This window comes from Dama dama, chromosome X, assembly GCF_033118175.1.
Source record: "Dama dama isolate Ldn47 chromosome X, ASM3311817v1, whole genome shotgun sequence".
Lineage (NCBI taxonomy): Eukaryota > Metazoa > Chordata > Mammalia > Artiodactyla > Cervidae > Dama > Dama dama.
The window spans coordinates 11,168,293-11,193,017 of NC_083714.1; the positions used below are offsets into that span (position 1 = coordinate 11,168,293).

The following is a 24,725-nucleotide window of genomic DNA, read 5'->3' on the forward strand; positions in this document are numbered from 1 at the left end:
AAGAGTAGGATACAGCTTAGTGACTGAACAACAACAATGAATTGGTGGTGAAAATATAATTAGGGAAACTTACTTGGAAAGAACCATAAGTCAAAAGCCTTTAAAACAAATATTACTCCTAATTCAGCAGTGTAACTTCTAAGAATTTTATCTATGTCCAATAACCATGCATATATCCTAAAATTTACTTACATTGGGGCTCACTGAAGCACAATTTAAAAAAGCAAAAAGCTAGAAACATTAACTAATATGTAACAACAGGTACTAGTTAAATAATAGTGTATCCTTATAATGTAAAATTTAACAACCATTAAAATGTAGACTATTTAATAATATGGAACAATATTCATGTACACATGTCTGTTACATCTGTATCTCTTTTTCCATCAAAGATTGAGTACAGTGTGCTGTGTAAATATCAGGGGACAAATGAATTTAAAACATATATACTGGCCCCCAAGTTCATCTCCAGTGAACCAGTGAAGTTGCTCAGTCATGTCCATCTCTTTGTGATCCCATGGACTGTAGCCTGCCAGGCTCTTCCATCCATGGTATTTTCCAGGCAAGAGTACTGGAATGGGTTGCCATTTCCTTCTCCAGGGGATCTTCCCGACCCAGGGATCGACCCAGGTCTCCTGCACTGCAGGCAGACGCTTTACTGTCTGAGCTACCAGGGAAGCTCAAATTCATCTCAGACAATGCTAAGTTCTGAAGAAATAACTAAGATATAACCTCTATCATCAAGAAGCTCAAATTCCAGTAATGAAGGTAAATATGTGAATAAATAACTACAACAGTGTATGATAAATGCTGACAATATTGTATATAGAACAAGTTATTAAAAACAGGAGTCAAGGAAGGCTTCATAGAAGAGATGGTCTGAGCAATTACCAGTGAGCAATTACCATGGGAGACCATGGGAGCAATTACCAGACAGACAATGATGGGGTGGGGTATGCCAGGAGAATCATCTGAATATCCAAAAATATGGATAAACGAATACTGAGTGTTTGCAAAACCATAAATATTACTCACACACATAGAAAACAAACTTATGGTTACCAAAGTGGAAAAGAAAGGAGGGACAAATTATGGGTATGAGATTAACAGATATAATCCACTATACATAAAACAGTTAAGCAGCGAGGATTTACTGTATAGCACAGGAAACCATCCTCATTATTTTGTAATAACCTATAATGGAATATAACCTGCAAGATACCTGAATCATTATGCTGTATTCCTGAAACTAACACAATATTGTAAATAAACTATACTTCAATTTTAAAAAGTAGTGCTGCAAACAAAAGATGAGGCTGAAAAATAGGTAGGGGCTAGATTATACATGGTACTCTGTATATTATGCAAATAAAAAATATAGAGCAATGGTAAGTACTGAAGACATGATTAGCAGAGAGTATCATTATATCAAAATCAATCTGGCAGTTGTGTAAAAGTGAATTGGATTGGGGTAACACTGGGAAAATGAGACCAATAAAAGACTAATTAAAGATTTAAACATATGTATTTATTGCTGCCGCATTCCAAAACACTTGTGAAATGGCAGTAAGGAGATTAAAAAAAAAGAAGAAAAACATAAAAGCACAAAACCACAAGGACAAAGATGTAAGAAAGGAGACAAGAACAAAATTTTGAAAACTGTAACATCTGAACCCTAGAAAGGATTTGGAATTAGCAGGAAAAGGTAATTCAAAGTGGTGCTGCACTATTTACAACAGCTAGGACATGGAAACAACCCAGATGTTCATTGACAGATGAATGGATAAAGAAGATGTGGTACATATATACAAAGGAATATTACTCAGTCATAAAAAGGAATGAATGTGAGTCAGTTGTAGTGAGGTGGATGAACTTAGAGCCTATTATACAGAGCAAAGTAAGTTAGAAAAACAAATATCATATATTAATGCATATATATGGAATCTAGAAAAATACTACTGATGAACCTACTTGCAGGGCAGGAATAGAGATGGAGACATAGAGAACAGACATGTGGACACAGTGGGGGAAGGAGGAGAGGGTAAGATCAATTGAGAAATTAGCATTTACATGTATACACTATCATGTGTAAAACAGGTAACTGGCGGGAAGCTGTTGTATAACACAGGGAGCCCAGCCTGGTACCAGAAAGGTGGGATGGGAGAGGGGGTGGGATGGGATACACACACACACATATACACACACACATATATAAACACCATATACCCATGGTGGTATATATATTATGAAAGGTGGTGTTAGTCGCTCAGTCATGTCTGAGTCTTTGTGACCACATGGATTGCAGCCCACCAGGATCCTCTGTCCATGGAGTTCTCCAGGAAAGAATACTGTAGTGGGTTGCCATTCCCTTCTCCAGGAGATTTTCCCAACCCAGGAATCGAACTGGGGTCTCCTGCATTGCAGGCAGATTCTTTACCATTAGAGCCACCAGGGAAGCCCCACATATATTATATGTATTGCACAATTATATATCTAATTGTGTACTGCATGCATATTTTATTAATAATATATTACACATGGATAGAGAGAAAGAAATGGTGTGGTAAAGAGAGTTAAATCCTCACCTCTCACTTTGGGAAGTTAGTACAGAAGGCCTAAAATGGAAAAGCTACAAAGTAATAGTATATACGTTTTTTAGAGATATAGACATGCTTTTTTAAAAAAGAGCTAAAACAAAGAACATGTTTCTGGGGAATGGGAAATGTGATGTGGACAAGGAGCTGATATTTTTCATACCTAATAAAACTGCTCTACTTTTAAGGTAGGAGATGAAGACCCTAAATAAGGCAGTAACAGAAATCTGCTTAAATGAAAAGATTCAAGAGCTATTTAAAAAGTATAATCATCATTGGGTGGCTGAGCAGTAAAGAATCCACCTGCCAATGCAGGAGACACAAGAAACATAGGTTCGCTCATTATTGAATATCAATACTCACTCCAAGTCTATGCCCTAACCATTAATGTTGAAGAAACTGAAGTTGAATGGTTCTATGAAGACCTACAAGACCTTCTAGAACTAACACCCAAAAAAGATGTCCCTTTCATTATAGGGGACTGGAATGCAAAAGTAGAAAGTCAAGAGATACCTGGAGTAACAAGAAAATTTGGCCTTGAGTACAAAATGAAACAGGGCAAAGGCAAACACAGTTTTGCCAAGAGAATGCACTGGTCATAAAAAACACTGTCTTCCAACAACACAAGAGACGACTCCACACATGGACATCACCAGATGGTCAATATGGAAATCAGATTAATTATATTCTCTGCAACCAAACATGGAGAAGCTCTATACAGTCAGCAAAAACAAGACTGGGAGCTGAGTGTAGCTCAGATGATGAACTCCTTATTGCCAAACTCAGACTTAAATTGAAGAAAGTAGGGAAGACCACTAGACCATCCAGGTATAACCTAAATCATATCCCTTATGATTATACACTGGAAGTGATAGATAGATTCAAGGGATTAGATCTGATAAACGGAGTACCTGAAGAACTATGGACAGACGTTCATGACATTATACAGGAGGCAGTGATCAAGACCATCCCCCAAAAAAGAAATGTGAAAAGGCAAAATGGTTGTCTGAGAAAGCCTTACAAATAGCTGAGAAAAGAGACACTAAAGGCAAAGGAGAAAAGGAAAAGATATACCCATTTGAATGCAGAGTTCCAAAGAAAACCAAGGCGAGATAAGAAAGCCTTCCTCATTGATACAATGCAAAGAAATAGAGGAAAACAATAGAATGGGAAAGACTAGAGATCTCTTCAAGAAAATGAAGAGATACAAAGGGAACATTTCATGCAAAGATGGGCACAACAAAGGACAGAAATGGTATGGACCTAACAGAAACAGAAGATATTAAAGAGGTGGCAAGAATACACAGAAAAACTGTACAAAAAAGATCTTCATGACCCAGATAACCATGATGGTGTGATCACTCACCTACAGTCAGACCTCCTAGAACGTGAAGTCAAGTGAGTCTTAGGAAGCATCATTACGAACAAAGCTAGTGGAGGTGATGGAATTCCAGTTGAGCTATTTCAAATTCTAAAAGATGATGCTGTGAAAGTGCTGCACTCAATATGCCAGCAAACTTGGAAAACTCAGCAGTGGCCACAGGACTGGAAAAGGTCAGTTTTCATTCCAATCCCAAAGAAAGGCAATGCAAAATAGTGTTCAAACTACTGCACAATTGCACTCATCTCACACACTAGCAAAGTAATGCTCAAAATTCTACAAGCCAGGCTTCAACAGTATGTGAACCATGAACTTCCAGATGTTTAAGGTGGATTTGGAAAAGGCAGAGGAGTCAGAGATCAAATTGCCAACATCTGTTGGATCATCAAAAAAGCAAGAGAGTTCCAGAAAAACATCTATTTCTGCTTTATTGATTATGCCAATGCCTTTGACTTTGTGGATCACAACAAACTGTGGAAAATTCTTAAAGACATGGGAATACTAGACCACCTGACCTGACTCCTGAGAAATCTGTATGCAGGTCAAGAAGTAACAGTTAGAACTGGACATGGAACAACAGACTGTTTCCAAATTGGGAAAGGAGTACGTCAAGGCTGTATACTGTCACCCTGCTTATTTAACTTATATGCAGAGTATACATCATGAGAAATGCTGGGCTGGATGAAGCACAAGCTGGAATCCAGTTTGCCGGGAGAAATATCCATAACCTCAGATATGCAGATGACACCACCATTATGGCAGAAAGTGAAGAACTAAAGAGCCTCTTGATGAAAGTGAAAGAGGAGAGTGAAAAAGTTGGCTTAAAACTCAACATTCAAAAAACTAAGATCATGGCATCTGGTCCCATCACTTCATGGTAAATAGATGGGAAACAATGGAAGCAGTCAAGAGACTTTATTTTGGGGGGGGCTCCAAAATCACTGCTGATGGTGACTACAGCCGTGAAATTAAAAGACGCTTGCTCCTTGGAAGAAAAGCTATGACCAACCTAGACAGCATATTAAAAAGCAGAGACATGTGCTCGCTTCGGCAGCACATATACTAAAATTGGAATGGTACAGAGAAGATTAGCATGGCCCCTGCGCAAGGAAAACACGCAAATTCGTGAAGCATTCCATATTTTTGTCAATGTATGACAAAAACGACTACAATATTGTAAAGTAATTAGCCTCTAACTAATAAAAATAAATAAAAAAAAAAAAGCAGAGACATGACTTTGCCAACAAAGGTCCTTTAGTCAAAGCTATGATCTTTTCAGTACATGGATGGATGTGAGAGTTGGACTATAAAGAAAGCTGAGGGCCAAAGAATTGATGCTTTTAACTGTGTTGTTGGAGAAGACTCTTGAGAGTCCCTTGGACTGCAAGGAGATCCACCCAGTCCATCCTAAAGGAGATCAGTCCTGAATATTCATTGGAAGGACTGATGCTGAAGCTCAAACTTCAATACTTTGGCCACATGATGCGAAGAACTGATTCACTGGAAAAGACCCTGATGCTGGGAAAGATTGAAGGTGGGAGGAGAAGGGGATGACAGAGGATAAGATGGTTGGATGGCATCATTGACTCAATGGACATGAGTTTGAGCAAGCTCAGAGAGCTGGCGATGGACAGGGAAGTGTGGCACACTGCCGTCCATGGGGTCGTAAAGAGTAGGATGTGACTGAGCAAATGAACTGATTCAACTGAATGAAATGTAAACAGCCTACCTTAAGTCCTGAATAAATAGCAGCAATCAACTGAAAAAAAGAAAAGTAAAAGGAGTTACAGACCTGGGAGGCCCAGGAGAGAGTGAAGATAATGAGTTTAGTTTTATACAAGTTTAATTTGAGGTGCCATGGGATACCTTAAGTGCAGATGTTTGTTACCATGAAGCTTTAGAACAGATAGTCAGAGAAACATTAGTGAAACTGATGGTTAGAGATGACAACTGAGGTTTCAAAAATGCTGACTATCAGGAAAGGCTTAGAAGAGAATACGTTTAGAAACAAGGAGAGGTTGCAAATAAAAACCTTACTTCCTAATTCCAGAAAACTGAAAAAGAGCAAAGCAAGCAAAAGGAAGGAAATAATGAAGATAAGACCGGTTATCAATGAAATTGAAACCAGGAACACTACTGAGTAAAAGCAAAGAAACAAGCAGCTTAATTGTTCAGAAAAAAAATCAGTAAAATTGATAAACCTCTACCAAGATAGAAAAAAATAAGAGAACACAAATCACCAATATAGAAATAAAACAGGGTATATCACTACAGACCCTGCAGCCAATAAAAGGATAAAAATCCTATAAACAACTTTATGTTTATAAATTAAATGACCTAGTAGAAGTGCACCACAAATTATAATAACCACAAATTATGAAAATTCAACCAAGCTAATCTGAATAGACCTAGAAGCATTAAAGAAATTGACTTTGTATGTAAAAAGCTTTCCCAAAAGAAATAACCAGGCCCAGGTGGTTTCACTGGAGAATTCTACTAAATACCTAAAGAAGAATCAAGAACAGTTCACAAATGCTTCTAAAAGTAGAAGCCAGTATTACCCTAATAACAAAACTAAAAATGACAGTATAAAAAAGGAGAAAAATACAGATCAACATCTCTCATGAACATTTAAAAATCTCTCACCAGAGAGACAGAGGGTGATAAATTAAGAGGTTGGGTTTAAGATATACACACTACTGTATAAAAGACAGATAATCAACAAAGACCTATGTATAACACAGGGAACTCTACTCAATACTCTGTAATAACCTATATGGGAAAATAATCTGAAGAAGAATGGATATATGGATATGTATAACTGAATCACTTTGCTGTACACCCAAACCTAATACAACATTGTAAATCAATTATATTCCAATGCAAAATAAAAAAATTTAAAAATCTCTCAAACACTTAAAGATCCTCAAGAAAATTCTAGCAAACCAAATCCAATAATATATAAAAGGTACTAAAAACTAGGACCAAGTAGAATTTATTCAATAAATGTAAGGCTGATTCATTTGATGTTTAAAACTGTGTCAATGAAGGGACTTCCCCAGTCGTTCAGTGGTTATGAATCCGCCTTGCAATGTAAGGATGCAAGTTTGATCTCTGGTCAGGGAACTAAGACCCTACATGTTGCAGAGGCAGCTAAGCCCATACACGGCAACTACTGAACCTGCACGTTCTGGAGCCCAACAGAGATCTCGTGTACTGCAACTAAGATCTGATACAGCCAAATAAATAAATAAATATTTTTTAAGAATGTGTCAATGTAATCCACCATATCAACAAGTTAAAGAAGAAAAATCATATGATTATATCAATTGATGTAGAAAAAGCAATTGACAAAATCCAATATTCATGAATGATAAAAATTAGTGATTAAAAAGAAGTCAGGAAAAGAGTGGAATTAACTCAATTTGATTAAAAAAAGCATCTATTAAAAAACCTATCCTGAATAAATGGGGATATTTTAGTTAAAAAAAAACAAAAAAAAACCTATAGCTAAAATCATATACTGCTAGTGAAAGACTAAACTCAGAGGCAAGGCAAAGATGTTTGCTCTCATCACTCTTATTCAACATGGTACTGAAGCTCTAGCCAGTGCAATGTAAGAAAAAGAAAGAAATAGCATACTGATTGGAAAGAAATAAAACTGTCCCTTTTTGCAGATGATGTAACTACCTCTGTAGAAAATCCCAAGGAATCAGAAACAAAAAACAAAACTCCTCAAATCAAACTTAGATCTAAGAAGTGAATTCAGCAAGCATACAAGATCAACATTAAAAATTGTAATTTTATGTATTAAAAATGAACATGTGGAAACCAGAATTTAAAACACAATACCATTTATAATCACTACAAATAAAATGAAACACTTAAGTATAAGTCTAACAAAACCAAAACATATAGATGATGTGAGTGCTGAAAATTACAAAATGCTGATAAAGGCAGGCTCTTTACCATCTGAGCCACCCAGAAAGTCCTAAAAGAAATCACAGAAGACCTAAATAAATATTTAGACATACTATGTTCATGCATGAGAAGATTCTACATGGGAAAGATGTCCATTTCCCCTCAAACTGATCTATAAATTTAATGTGTGTGTGTTTAGTCGCTCAGTTGTGTCCGACTCTTTGTAACCCCATGGAATGTAGCCCACCAGGCTCCTCTGTCCATGGAGATTCTCCAGGCAAGAATATTGGAATGAGTTGTCATACCCTCCTCCAGGGGATCTTCCCAACCCAGGGAAAGAACTCAGGTCTCCTGCACTGCTGGCGGATTCTTTACCATCTGAGCCACCAAGGAAGCCCTTGGTAGCTCATAATGATATAAATTTAATGTAATCCCTATCAAATCACAGCCCAGCAAACTTTTATGGAAATGCAAACAAATTAAAATAGCTAAAACAACCTTGATGGAGAAAAATAAAGTGGGAGAAATCAGTCTCCAAGATATTAAGGCTTATATGGGAAAGGCTTACATTAATGAAGAGAGTGTGGCATTGGTGGAGGGAAAGACATAGATCTATGGAACAGTGATTCCAGAAAACAATTTGATAAGGGAAAAACTTCCATAAAAGGAAAAAAAGTTGATCTAAACTTCTCACCTTATACAAAAATTAACTCAAAAAGCCTTAAATGTAAAATATAAAACAATAAAACTTGTAGGAAAAAACAGTAGAAAATGGGGGGATATAGGACTACACAAAAAGCTCTTAGACTTGACACCAAAAACATGATTCATAAAAGGTAAAACTGATAAACTGGACTTAATTGTAAAACTTTTGTCCTATGAACAACTCTGTTGAGAATAGACAAGCTACAAAGTAGGAGAAAATATCTGCAAACCACATAGCTACCAAAGGACTAGTAGTAGCTGGAATACACAATAACCTCTCAAAACAGCAGGTAAAAAATCCAGTTAGGGATAACCAACAAGGACCTACTGTATAGCACATGGAACTCTGCTCAATGTTATGTGGCAGCCTGGATGGGAAGGGGGTTTGGGGGAGAATGGATACATGTATATGTATGGCTGAGTCCCTTTGCTGTTTACCTGAAACTATCACAACATTGTTAATCAGCTATACCCCAATACAAGATAAAAAATTAAAAAAAAATAGTAACCAACAATATATAATTCTCAGTAACCAAATGAATCATCTAATCAAGCTTCATAATGTTCTAAATAAATAAACAAATATAAAGTTGAAATATATTGTTATATATTGGCATTAATTTATTTTTAAAAAGTGCTTTATTTTAAAATATTTTAATGACACATAGTAAAAAACTAATGATATAATAAATATGGATATGTCCCACATGAAGGTTTATTTTATCTTACCCTGATAACTTTATTTCTTTTCCTGTTTTTAATAAAATGAGATTCCAGCTAGAGTTGATGCCCTTTGTGTAACTCCCCACAATCATACCATATACCTCTTACCTCTCCTGCCATAAACACAGACTTGAATTTGTGGTTAAATATTGCCATCAATGATACTATATTTTGCTGAATATGTCTATCTTCATAAAAATTACACAATGTGATTCAGAAGACTTTTATATTCGATACAATAGATATTATATTCTACACATAATTCTTCAACTTGCACATTGCACACATTATGTTTTTAAAATTAACCTACGTTGATGTAAGTCAAGTTTGTTCATGTGAATTTTTAAATACTTGTACAATGTCCCACTGAACAAATATAACATCAACTTATTTATGCATGCTCCTATTGATGGATATTTGGGTTGCTATATGTTCTATGTCATTACAAATAACAATTGCAATAAATTTTTAAAAATCCAATTAGAAAATGGACAAAAGATGAAAACTGACATTTCATCAAAAAGGATATGCTCATGACAAATAAGCACATGAAAAAGATGTTCAACATCACTAGTCATTAGGAAAATGCAAATTAAAATTTCAATGATATCACTACACATCTATCGGAATGGCTAACAGGAAAAAAAAATAGTGAAAATACCAAATGTTTAGGACACAGACAAATTAGATCACTCATACATCACTGGTGGGCATGTAAAAAAGGTACAGTCTCTCTGGAAAACAGTGTATCAGTTTCTTATAAAATTAAACACTCAACTACCACATGACCTAGCAACTGCACTCTTGGGCATCTATCCCAGAGAAATGAAAACTTACGTTCACATAAGACTCTGTACATAAACATTCACAGAAGCTTTACTCATAAGTAGCCTCAAACTGAGAACATCTAAGATGTACTATAACAGGTAAATGTGTAAACAAATTGTAGTACATCCAAACCATGGAAAATTACTGAGCAACTAAAAGGATCAAATCATTGATATTAATATACATAGCAAGTTAGATGAATCTCTGGGGAACTAAGCTGAATGATAAAAAGTCAGCCCCTAAATTTTACATGCTATATGATTTCATTTTATATAGTATTATAAAATGGCAAAATTTTAGAAATGGAGACTAGATTAGCGGTTGCTAATCTAGGGACTGGGGAGCAGCGATTAGGGGGATTAGAAGTGGGTGTGGCAATAAAAGAGGAATATGAGGAATTCTTGTGGTGATAGAATTAGTCTGCATTTTGACTATGGTTGTGGATAGAAAGTTGTTTATGACTAAACATACACATGCACAAGTAAAACTGTGGAAATCTGAACAAGACAGATTTTATTGATATTAATATCCCAGTTGTGATATAGTACTAGTGATTTGTAAGATGTTATCACTAGGGAAAACTAGGTAACAAGAAATAGGAACTCTACATTATTTCTTCATTACCTATATTATTTCTTATGTTATATGTGAATCCACAATCACCTCAGTAAAAATTTCATTGGTGTAAAAGACTAACCCACACAAATAAGATTTTGAGTCCCAACTTCTTCTAGAAGTGCCTGCTGATTAGGCACATAATATGACCCCAAATTTTTGTGAGGCAACAAACAGCTTTAACAAATTTATTCTCACTGCTTAGTATGCTTGGCCATCTTTTCAGCTTCCAATATGGGTTTCTTTACTTCTGTACGATTGCTAAGCCAAAGGCACATTTAAAGGTTTTTAGTTACTGTAGTATAATACTAGGTTAGGCTGCTGTTTAAAAGCAACCTTGAAATCTCAGGAGCTTAACCTAATTAAGGTTTATTTCTCATTCAAAAAGGAGAAGAAGGAGGTAGGAAGAGGAAGAGAGGTGGAGGGAGAGAGGAAGAAAGAGAGAGTGGGAAGGAGGGAGAAAGAGAGAGAGAACACTATCCTCCTACTTGTCATTGGTACTTTTAAGAAGAGTCCCAGGTTATTGAAACTAAAGTAACACTCAGAATAAATATACTTGAATACTTAGTGCTAACTACGGCCTGATAGAAAGAAGAGAGTTTCTAGCTCAACTCTGCCATGAGAATTCTCATCCTGATCTTATCATTGATATATTAAGGTGATGTTGATAACACAGTCTGCTTGTATAAAACACTACTGCTTACTCAAAATTAATAAAAAATATGTTTCAAGGAAAGGAATAAAAATAAAAGGTGGTAAAGGTATTGTGAATTCTTGGAGGCTAGGGTGGGAGAAAGATAGTAGAATTATTGCATTTGAAGTGGTCCTCAGACAGTCATCCTGTTGAAATGTTACTTACTCTTCAAGTCTCACTTCAAATTCTAGCTCTTCTAGGAAACCAACAGAAGATAGGTTTCTCTTTCTTTACTGACTCCACACTTTGAAACTTTTCAAGGCAGAGATGCATGTCATTGATGTTTATATCTCCTACACCGATTTAAGAGAACACCTTGACACATAGTAGGTGCTTTGTATTGAGAATCACTACTCTGTGGTTTTGACTTGCATCTAAAAGAACACTTTCCATTATACAGCACTTGAGCAAAATGCCTATGCATATTACCTTATTCGATTCCCACAATAGCTTAGAATAACTAAAAACTCCAGAATGCTCAGTGGCTTCCCAAAAGCCAAAAGTAATGAAAATTGATAACAGGACTCATATCTTCAGACTCCCATCTAAGAATGCTTTTCCTATTACAATGCATCTGTATGTCAAAGGCTATGAAAATTTTAAATAAAATGTACTAACTGGCACCACAACATAACATTATTTGTTATTCCTTCACATACTGAAGTGCTCAAAATAGGGCAGTCCTATCTAAACTCCAACTGGGGAGATTTCATTGGTGAAATACTATCAGGCCACTTTATAGATAAAGTACTATATAGATAAAGTACCTCATAGATGAGGTAGCCATAGAGTGTGGGCCCCTAAACTGCATTATAGCAAGGCTCCAGTATATTTATAGTTTTTAGTCACTAACAGGAAGAAAATTGCTTTGGAGAAAAATCTGTATATCTCACAAACAATATAAATTCTGCTATTTGGGAGTGATTTAAATGATGTTACATATAATTCATCTGGGGAAATGCTCCAGCTTGAGGAAATTCACTTGGGCACAAAATGTACATAAGGAGGATTAGTGGAAATCTAATTTTGCAGATGTATTGAGTGTATTTCAAATCTGGATTTACATATAGAAAAGAAGTTTGGGAAGAGAAGCTCTGAGAATGTTAACCATCATGCATTCTTTGCTAGGAGGAGCTGAAGACTTGATCATTTTTAATCTTAGTACTCTAATCTAACCTACAAGAAATTCTTCAGAATCAAGGAGAAATTGTGTGACAATAAATCTGTTTTGTCTGTAATGGGGAACAGAGATGAGCAGGTAGCTCATTAAACAATGGAAAGATATAAAATACCTTTCAATTAACAGGCAATGGGTAGAAGCAAGTAAGTAGCTGTCTCTGTTGAGCTTAAAGAGACCTTTAAAGTGAGTCTGTGTGTTGTTGCCACATCTCTGACAGATCAAGAGCTTTCACTTCTGAAGTATCTGAAGTGGAACATTATACTCCAGAACACAAGAGATGATCTCATCGATCAACCAATGTGTCAGCAAGATTTCCCATGAAATTTCAGAAAAAGAGGTAAAAGAAACCAGCTCAATCTGTAAATCAGATTCTGCTCTAGAAGATGGAATAGGAAAAAGACACTTTGATTGGAATTCAAAGGTGTCTTTTGGTATCTCAGCATTAGATACACTTCAGATATGAGAGGGCTAAAAGTAATTAATAAAAATTTTTTAACCATTTCTTATCTGTGCCAAAGCTTCTTAAAAAATACAGCACAGTAACTATAGTTAATGTGTGTTTGCATGAGTGCTCAGTCATATCCAACTCTTTGCGAGCCCATGGACTGTAGCCCACTAGGCTCCTCTGTCCATGGGATTTTCCAGGCAAGAATACTGGAATGGGTTGCCATTTCCTTCTCCAGGATAGTTATTAATACTGTATTGCATATTTGAAAGTTGCTAAGAGAGTAGATCTTAAAAGTTCTCATCTCAAGAAAAAAAAAAGTTTTGGTGACTATGTAAGGAGACGGATGTTAACTAGACATTGTGGTGATCATTTGGTAATGTGTACAAATATTGAATCATGTGGTACATCTGAAACTAATATAATGCTCTATGTCAAATATACCTCAATTTTTTAAAAAAAGATAAAAACATGCCCAGACCTGAAAAATCCAATTTAAAATAATCTCTAACAATAATCACTGACATTGGGTAAGAGTGAAGTATGATTATGACATATCACAAAAAGCTGCTTCTCTAAAATGATCCTGAGAGGGTATTTTATGCAAGTTAGTAGAATCATGCTAGATGACCAAATATGTTTTACATCAAAAATAAATAATTAAGGTGTTCACAGACCAGTGCTAATAGAACTATACTGGAGAAATATCACAAAACTCCTTATGGCATTTTAGTTACTCTAAAGATTCTTCTCTTTCTGTCATAAATAACAGTCTAAATGTTGTGAGCAACTATTAAATAATTATGGGGTAATCCATGAGAGACTACAGTGATTATGGGTGAAATACGTTTTAGTCAGTTCTTATCATCATGAAGCTCTGGGACACTTCATGAAAGAAGCAAATGCCATCAAAATACTCAAGGAACTTTGAAATAATGACAAGCCTAAGATTTTCCACTGCCTGTCTCTTTATTACAGTGTTTGACAAATATTAACAGATAAGACAAGGTTGGTTATATGAAGAAATACAAAACACCTAACCTTCAGCCCTACCTCCCTGCTCTAAAAGAGTAGCTTCATATATTTATTTATTTATTTTTAGCTTCATATATTTAAAATGAATAACAAGTTGGCTCAGATTGATTGCCAACCCTGTCATAAGTGGTCCCAGTAGAGCTGAAGCTGCTGCAGTTTCAGTGACTGCCAGTTGAGAAGACAGATGTGTGACTGCAGCACTGCCATCAAGCCAATCTTGAAATAATGACATAAGTTTGCACAAAGAGAAAGACAAGAGAGGGAACCAGTATTTGACTATAGTTACTATTAATTTTCAGTTAGCTATATTAATCATGAGGAAAAGAGGCATATAAAATGTTTCTAAAATAGATAAATATCTATTTGAAAAAATTGGAAGAAAAGTTATGGCAAAACCAGACAATGTATTAAAACACAGAGACATCCCTTTGCTGACAAAGGTCTGTCTAGTCAAATCTATGGTTTTTCCAATAGTCCTATACGATGTGAGAGTTGAACCATAAAGAAGGCTGAGTGCTGAAGAATTGAAGCTTTCAAACTGTGGTGCTGGAGAAGACTCTTCAGAGTCTCCTGACGGCAAGGAAATCAAACCAGTCAATCCTAAAGGAAATCAACCCTGAGTATTCACTGGAAGGACTCATGCTAAAGCTGAACCGCCAATACTCTGGCTACCTGATGAGACGAGCCAACTCACTGGAAAAGACCCTGATGCTCGGAAAGATTGAGAGCAAGAGGAGAAGGGGACGACAGAGGACAAAATGGCTGGATGGCATCACCGACTCAATGGACACGAGTTAGAGCAGATTCCAGGAGATGGTGAAGGACAGGGAAGCCTGGCATGCTGCAGTCCATGTGGTTGCAAAGAGTCAGACACTACTTTGCAATTGAACAACAATAGCAGCATATATGTTCAGTGTGCTCATTCACTCAGTTGTGTCCGACTATTTGCATCTCATGGACTGTAGCCTGCCAGCCTCCTCTGTCCATGGGATTTTTCAGGCAAGAATACTGGAATGGGTGCCATTTCCTCATCCAAAGGATCTTCCTGACCCAGGGATCGAACTTGCGTCACCTGTGTCTTCTGCACTGAGCAGGTGGGTTCTTTACCACTGAGCCACCTGGGAAGCCACTCTCTCACTCAAAACTCTTATACTTACCTCTTCCTGATTTGGTTCCATCAGTGAAGTTCTATGTAATTTAGAGGAAGAAAGGGGCCTGGTTCTCTACTTACTCATGGATATTGAAAAGTTGACTGGACAGTATAATATTTTAACATATATAAAGGGTAATGTGTGATTTTCAAATCACTTTTAAAGATAAGCTGATTTTTAAGTTAAATATATAGCACAATATTTATGGTCCATAGCAGAAAAAAATTCTGTACTGTCACTAAAGATACCAAATCATAAAAATATTTCCTAGAAATGTTTCAGAATACAGATTTAAGCTTTAAAATAATTTTTTAGAAAAACCTACCAGTTAGAGATTTCTCTTTACAATTTTTCTTATTTCTATTATTAAAATAACATGTTTTGGCTTTTTAAAAAACTATTATTTGGATGTGAATAAAGAGATTCATTGAAAAGTTTAACTTTAAAATTTCTCAGTCCACAGACCATTTCAGCAGACATGATGCCATTAATTACTAAGTAAAATAAACTACCACCACCACCAGCAAAAAAAAAAAAAACCCTCTTAGCATAATTAAATCCTGCCACTCTCCATTCCCTGATCATGTCTTTTCCTGATAGGAAAAAGAAAGGTTTCTTGTGGGAACAGAAAAAAGGAGCCCAGAGTATCAAGAATCCCTAGGCTTTTTTCCATTATCATGGCCTCTCCACCTCATTTGAGAACCTGTATGAGCTCTCATTGTCTCTTCAGCTCAACTCAATTTTTAGCAGAAAAGTAACTCCAAGTAATCGTTACTTTCTATTGTCTTATCTTTTTTACTGTGTTGACTGAAGCTTTACCCAGACCACTAGAGTTTACATCCTACCCAAGTACTACCATTATCATATTTTGAAAACCCATGTCCTCTACTGTTAGGTAAATGATTGGGATTTGTTTTTATATCCGGTGATGCCCATGTTAGAATTGTTTTAAGAGCATACCAGTAGAAAGAATACTATTCTGATGATTATTCTGGTCCGAGCTCTGCCACTAATTAACTGTGTGTTCTTAGGGAAGTCGTTTAACCTCTCTGAACCACAATTCCTTCATTTACATGATATAGTAAGTTCTTGGTAGCACTAACAAGCTTAATTTTACTAGTAGGAAAACAGTGGCTGAGAGCCTTGAGATTTCATTTATGACAAAGAGGATCCCAGCCAAGAGAAAAAAAAATCATTATAATCTTTCTTTACCTAATCACATTTTGACATCCCCCCAACTCCACCCAAAAGCGCTGCTCACTGTAGGAAAATATGCAACAGAGAGGAATACAGCTGAGTCAAACTTTCTATGATCTCATTCCTCAGTGTTCTCTAGCCACCGATATGCTTCCACATCACAGCTGTTCTTAACCACTTCTCTAGGTAAGTGGTTTTCAATGATAATGTGTGGAACTGCCTTCTCTAGACTCAATTTAATAGCTCCCTTTTGAACCATATGACCCTTTTTTGTCTTTCTCCCTCAACCCATCCCCATCCACAGCAAACTCTGACAACCAGTTCTGCCGCTATCATTTACAGACTACCAATCATGGAACAGGCACTGCTTAAGGAAACTTCAATGTTGCTTCTTTTAATCCTTACAAAAGCCCTAAAAGGTAAATATTACTTATTTTTAAAATGAGGAAACAGACTCAGAGAAACTGAGTTACAATTAAGGTCACACAACTATTAAGTGGTAATACCTTGACTTGAGGGCTTCCAGGTGGCATAGTGGTAAAGAATCTGCCTAACAATGCAGGAGATGCAAGAGATGGGGGTTCGATCCCTGGGTTGGGAAGAGCCCCTGGAGTAGGAAATAGCAACACACTCCAGTATTCTTGCCTGGAAAATCTCATGGATAGAGGAGCCCGGCAGGTTACAGTCCATGGGGTCACAAAGAGCTGGACACCTACTGAGCATGCACACACACACACCCCTTGACTTGAATCCATATCTATCTGATTCAGAAACCTCTCCCCATCAGGTAATTAATACTAAAGTGAAAATTGCTCAGTCGTATCCGACTCTTTGCGACCCCATGGACTGTACATTCCATGGAATTCTCCAGGTCAGAATACTGGAGTGGGTAGCCTTTCCCTTCTCTGGTGGATCTTCCCAACCCAGGGATTGAACCCAGGTCTCCCGCATTGCAGGTGGATTCTTTACCAGCTGAACCACAAACTAAAGCAATATAGAATTTAACCTCCCTCTGATGATTCAAAATACAGTTTAGAATAGAATAGGATATTTTTTTCTTTTAACACAGGAAAGAAGGAAGTAAACATGGATGATGATGATATAGGTATATTTGGAAGGGAAAGAAGCAGAAGTTCATGGTTGATGACCTCTATTAATGCAGAGAATGAGGAATCTCTAAAGCCAAATAAGATTTGTATTATTTTCATACCACATCTTTAAAAATAGTAACTCTGATTGGTTAACTAGCTCCCATTTGTCTCAATTACTGATGTCTCAATATATTCCATATTTAGGCAAAGGTCTATGACAATCATTTCCCACCAGTTTTTATTTTAAATCTATTGAAAAGCTGAGAGAATAGTAAAAGTCACAAATTTAAATACCTTTTTCCTAGGTTAACCCACTGTTCCCATTTTGCCACAAATTTCTCCATCTTTTTCTCCTCACAAATGATTTTGGTTGAACCACTTGAAATAAAACTAGCATGCAGCTAATTTTATTCTCTAAATGTAGCATGCAGCTTCTAAGAGTAAAAATATTTTCTTGCATAACCATAATAACATACATAGGAAAATAAAAAATCCCTTAATATTTAATGTGCAGTTCATACTCAGTTTCCCTAAATGTTCTAAATAATGTCTTCTGGGCTTTGATCCAGTATCTAATCAAAGTTAACATGGTAGACTTGATTGTTATATCTCTTTTAATCTATAACAATCTCCTTAATTTTTTTGTTTTGAACTTTCTAGTTACCCATGACTGATTTTTCAAGAGTCGAATCCATTATCTTTCAGAATATATTGCCCATAGAATGTCTGATTATTTTCTTATCATTAGATTCAGGTTAAACATTTTTAATAAGAATACTACATATTATGCACTTCTCATGTCAGATCAAGAAGCACACAATGTCGACTTATTGCAATACTAGTGATATTAAATTTGATCACTTGATTAAAGTGGTACTTGTCAGATAGCACTGTTGCAAAGGTACATTTTCTCCTTTGTAATTTTTAAATAATGGGTAGTTTTAGCATTCTTAAGTGGTTTTAGCATTCCTTGATGACCCTTGCCAGAATCAATCAATAAGCCAGGGCTACAAAATGGTAACTTTCTCATTAAATTGTACAATTAAAATGACTGCATGTAAATTGAGTATATAAATTATATCTAAATAAACTTAAAAATCACTTAGTAACTTGTAGTCTATATTTGATCCGTTTCCTGTCTGTGTGTGTGTGTATATATATATATATATATATTTTTTTTTTTTTTTTTTGCCAAGAAATGACTGACAGTTTAAATATAAATGAGGTAGAGGATTCAACATCATGGAAACCTTAATGAAAGTATTCTTTTGAAAATGTTTTAAATAGTGGTTCTCTATTTCTTCTACAATTATTAGCTGTACAATCATTCCTTCTATAATTATTAGCTGCCATGCTTCTATAAAGACTCTTCACTGCATCTCCCATTTCTCTCTGTCTCTGTCTTTTTTGGGAATATCACTGTGGTCTCATGAGGTTTTTCTCCCTCAGCGTATTATAATCCATCACTGTCATTATTCTTTTTGACGTTGAAACCTGATTTGGCCAGTAAAAGCCCATTAAAGCACCATCTCGTGTCCTGAATATCTCATTAGTTTTTGAATAATCTTTGTTTTCTGGCATAAAAAGTGCCAAACTCACCCTGTACTTCCCCTGTGTAAGACCTGAGATCAGATATTTCTCTAAGAAGCCTTGGTTCATTTTAATGGTAATGGTATCTAGAAACCAAGATCTAAGTGCTAGATGTGCTCACTGCTATCAGGGTGTATCATTGCTTCTTGGCCCTTTCCGTGTATAGAAAAAGGGAACAGTAATTCATACTGATGTTTGCAATTCAAGTTTATAACAAAATATGAAAGAAAGAAAAATATCTTATTTCTGCTTTATCTTTTAATGAAAATCTTGGTTTCTATTATTAATAAATCTGTGCATTTGCTTTCTACTATATTTATAATGATGGGCTTCCCAGGAGGCACTACCAGCCTGCCAATGCTAGAGATGTAAGAGATGTGGGTTCGATCCCTGGTTCAGGAAGATCCCCTGGAGGAGGGCATGGCAATCCACTGCAGTATTCTTGCCTGGAGAATCCCATGGATAAAGGAGCCAGGTGGGCTACAGTCCATAGGGTTGCAAAGAGTCAGACATGATTGAAGTGACTTAGCAAGCACACACATATTTATAATGGTAGAAATATCATTATACCACATGCATATGTAATATATAGCATCATCCTGAAACTAATGATAAACTTATTAAGAAAGCTTAAGATTTCTTTGTGGTTCTTTTTATCATTAAGATTACATCCTAGCAAGGATGCACCATCAAAAACACAATCTACAAAAGTTATCCGAACTGCATATTTATGTTATAAATTAGTTACACAGGTTTGTTTGGTTTCATTTTGTATTCAGTTTTAGCATTTGTCTTTCTTCCCACTATTTTTGGCTTAATTTTAATTTTTGAATATTTAAATTTTTGCATGGTCCAGAAGTCAAAACTGTATAAAAAAAAAAGGCATACCCAGAAAAGTCCTGTTTCCATTCCTACCTCCTCCACCCCATTCCTAAACACACCCTATTTTCATCAGTTTCTAGTTTATCCTTCCTATGTTTCATTTTATAAAAATAAGCAATTACAGTTCTTCAGAATTAATACAGACATAACATGTGTTAAATAGTACTCCTACAATTGAGTTCTTATTTGAGTGTGGTCATGGTGCACAAAACCTGACTTGTATCACATTTTCTACTTACAGATAACTTGGGGTACAAATAAACTCCCACCCGAAGTATGATTAATCCACTGTAGACAGTCCAAATGAACATTTAGAATTCTGCAGATCTGCTGGAGCTAAAAACACACAGGAATGCATTTGAATAAGTTCTAATGAGGTGGATGAAACTGGAGCCTATTATACAGAGTGAAGTAAGTCAGAAAGAAAAACACCAATACAGTATCCTAATGCATATATGTGGAATTTAGAAAGATGGTAACAGTGACCCTATATACGAGACAGCAAAAGAGACACAGATGGAAAGAACAGTCTTTTGGACTCTATGGGAAAAGGCGAGGGTGGGATGATTTGAGAAGGTAGCGCTGAAACATGTACATTATATGTGAAGCGGATCGCCAGTCAAGGTTCAATGCATGAGACAGGGTGCTCAGGTGCTGGTGCACTGGGATAGGTGGATGGGATAGGGAGGGAGGTGGGAGGGGGGTTCTGGATGGGGAACACATGTGCACCCGAGGCTGATTCATGTCAATGTATGGCAAAAACCACTACAAAGTTGTAAACTAATTAGCTTCCAATTAAAATAAATAAATTAATTTACAGATTATTAGCTGTAAAAAATTAAAATAAAAAAACTGTTCTGTAAAGCAATTATCCTTCAACTAAAAAATTAAATTTAAAAAACTGGAAAAACAAACAAACAAAAAACCACACAGGATTCTTAGATTATGATTATTCTGATATGGTAAACAAAAAATAAACATAAAAAATGAAATTAGGAAGTTATTTACATTTCTTCTGATAAGAAATTTACTGAGAATATGCTAAGTATTAATTGCATGGGTTTTTTGCTATTTTATGTTTGTAATGTTCATATATTAGTTTAATCTATTTCAACTATCAAGAATTCAATTCCTACAATTCAGTAAAAAAAAAAAAAACACCTAACTTCTATAGTACAAAAATAAGGAAAGAAAATTAAGAGACATTTGACAGAACAAGAAATTCATATAAAACCTTTAAAATATGACCTTTTATCAACCAAACTAACTTTTTAAATTGAGGTATAATTGATACATATAACATTATATTAGCTTCAGGTATATACAATAATGATTTGATATTCATATATATTATGGAATGACTACCACATTAAGTCAGTTAATATTCACCGTACAGTTACAAAAATTTTTTTCCTTATAAGGACTTTCCCAATCTATTCTTTTAGCAATTTTCAAATATGTAATACAGTATTATTAACTGTAGCTACCATGGTTTTTTCATTTTGTAACTAGAAGTTTGTACCTTTTGACTCCCTTCAGCCATTTTGCCCACCACTCACCTCCATCCTATGGCAATCACCAATCTGTTCTGGGTATTTATGAGCTTGATTTAGTTTTAGTTTTTTGTTTTCAAATTCCATATATAAGTGAGATCGTATGGTATTTGTCTTTCTCTAACTGACTTATTTTACTTTGTATAATGCTCTTAAGGTCCATCCATGTTATTGCAAACAGCAAAATTTCCAAATCATCCATTTTTAATAAATGGTAATATTCAGTTGTCAAGTGTGTGTGGAAAATAGGTACATTCATACACAGCCTATGATAATATAAATTGACCCAGCCCTTCAAAATGTAAATTTTTGCAATATATACCAAAGTCTTATATATATATATCAAACTATGATATATATCAAATAATATATATATATCAGAAGTCTGATATATATATATATATATATATATCTTATGTATATATATCAAATATTTCAAACCCTAAGCTATCAGGGTTTCCCTGGTAGCTCAGCTGGTAAGGAATCTGCCTGCAATGAAGGAGACCCCGGTTCGATTCCTGGGTCAGGAAGATCCTCTGGAGAAGGGATAGGCTACCCACTCCAGTATTCTTGGGCTTCCCTTGTGGCTCAGCTGGTAAAGAATCCATCTGCAACGCAGGAGACCTGGGTTCAATTCCTGGATTGGGAAGATCCCGTGGAGAAGGGTATGGCTATCCACTCCAGTGTTCTGGCCTAGAGAATTCAGTCCATGGGGTTGCAAAGAGTTGGACATGATTGAGTGACTTTCACATCAAAGTCTTACCTTTTAACTCAGTATACTCTACTTCTAGAAATCTATCCAGAAGAAATAATGAAATCTAAACATACACCAGGTCATTACAGGTTAATTTCATAATGGTAAAATTTTGCAACAATATCTCCATCAATAAAAATGATTAAATATATTATGGTAAAGTCATCTCTAATGAAATATTATAGAGTTATTATAACCATATTTTCAAAGAATGGTTAAAATTTGGGGAAAATACCATGAAAGAATATTAAATGAAGACAGAATCCAAAACTTTATATAGATGTGTTTCTAATAATATTTAAAAGAAAATAAGTATATACCTGTATTTTAACTGTATAGCAAAAATACTTGAAAGAAATATACTAATATATTGGCAGAATACTGGTAACACAGGGGATTTAATTTTCTTTACAGATTCTCATATTTTCTAAGCTTAACACATTGAATAAGCATATATATTTATTTTGTAACAAAAATACTAATCCTTTTAAAAATGTTAGAATACTTTTGACAAATAGACAAATATTCTGGCAAAGTCCAGGATAATATTGAAAAACAAGGAGAAACGAAAATGTTACCACACTTAAGTGGTATGTAATAAAAATAACAGATTTAGTGTATATTAATATAATAAACAGAAATAAAATTTGTAGTAGGAACAATGAATTTTTATAAAAATCTGTGGCTGAATATCATATACCATAATATAAACTTGCTTAATAAAAATTTCAGAAAGTAAGTGGTCTTTCCTATGTCCCCCTGAAAATGGTAAAAATAAACAAGTAAATCCCATTACTGTGAATATCGTTGAACATACTTGCTATTTTTCTACCCTAGTGTATTGGCCTACAGTAATAAGGCTTTGTTGATCTGGTTACAATTAATTATCTACAAGAATATTAGTGTTCAGCAAATGTTTTCTCTGCTTCCTGTCCAATGATTTATGCTATCTGAGAAAAGAGATGAATTGTTGCTGATTTCTTGCTTCTTTTGTCCTGCTATCAAGAAGCAATTATCCTTGCATTCACTCATCTTAAACATCTCAATCACTCTTGCCAGGAAAAACAGAAACAAAAGACTCAAATCCTTTACTCCCTACTACTAAAACAAAATAAAACAATCCAAGGCTTAGTAGAGATAAAGGATAAGGATAGAATTACAGTTTCCTTTCACTTACTCTGTTTAGAACACTTATCTTACATTAATTCAACATAGAGACTAGACATCAGCTCTGCCTTATGTCTAAATCGACATGTATTTATTTATGCATCAAAGTTCTATGATAAAACAATCTTGAATTTTGAAATCACAATGGTGATCTGATCTTTCACTAAAAGGAAAGTCTATAATGTTAACTCTTGCAGGAAGATGGTAGCATGTGTAAACTCAAGACTAATTTATATTTGTTTTTGTTCAATTTTAGATTCACTTGAAGTAGAGAATAGCAAATTTTTATAGTTGGAGGAAAATTCAAGATCATTTAGTCCACCCCTGACATTCTACAAAAGGGGCCAAGACTTAGATTAAGTGACTTGAATAAAATTCTAGTGCTTTCTCAACTATACCATGCTGTCTCTTTCTAATTAAAAAAGCTAGTAAAATGTTATATAAAGAACTGTCTGTATATAATTGGACAAACAGCTTAATCACTACTTATAGATATGTCATTCATCCTCACCTCTCCAGCTCCAGGCTCCACTCCTAATTATAATCAACTGGTAGAAAGTACAACCTGAGCTCCCACAATAGGAGACTTCTCTTACCATTACTGTCATGGGGTGGGACTGGGGAAAAGGGCTCCATTTAGCTACTAAGATGATACGGAAAGGCAGAGGAAATAAGTTCTTTAATTAGAGTATAGATAAAGGAAAATAAATCAATCTTTTCTTACCACCAAATTAATTTAAAACATCTCAACTCTATAACTGGAGCCTTGGCTGTATTTTCTCACGTTATAATAAATTTACATTATGAGTTAACTAGGATTCCACAAGGCAGGTGGAAACCTAATAACTATACTTAAAATTTCTATGGAAAAATATACTGTAAGTCTTGAGTAGTTGACTTTTTGAACTTTTGAAATATAACCTAATTATAAATTAAGGATTGCCTGGATATACCTACAAGACTCAAAATGTGTATGTATATATATACACATACACTCACAATTATATGAACATGTAGATGAATATGTGAAAGGGCAAATAAACTAGCTAATGAGTAAGTGAATAGAAAAATTAGAATAGAGACATACTTATGGGAATAACAGAGAGAAAACCCTGAAAATTTTGGGAGACCAGTAATTTTTTTACCCTCCTGGAAATAATCTCAAAAAACTCACAACCTTTTTCTGCTCCTGAATATTTCCTGCTCCACTAACTACACC

General features: G+C 35.2%; 1 protein-coding gene and 1 non-coding gene across 3 annotated transcripts in view; one reads left to right on the plus strand and one right to left on the minus strand.

The window, feature by feature from the left end:
• The window catches only part of NUP62CL (nucleoporin 62 C-terminal like), an 86,901-nt gene that overhangs the window by 4,914 nt on the left and 57,262 nt on the right, over positions 1–24,725 (minus strand). The window contains exon 9 of one of the 2 annotated variants that reach the window (XM_061135987.1): positions 20,272–20,368. The exons of the other annotated variant lie outside the window; for it this stretch is intronic. Coding sequence (XP_060991970.1) covers positions 20,272–20,368 — 97 coding nt within the window. The remainder of the gene's footprint in view (positions 1–20,271; positions 20,369–24,725) is intronic. 2 annotated transcript variants of the gene reach the window in all.
• On the plus strand, positions 5,014–5,120 carry LOC133053228 (U6 spliceosomal RNA). Its single transcript, XR_009692162.1, has one exon. It is a non-coding gene; the product is annotated as a U6 spliceosomal RNA (small nuclear RNA).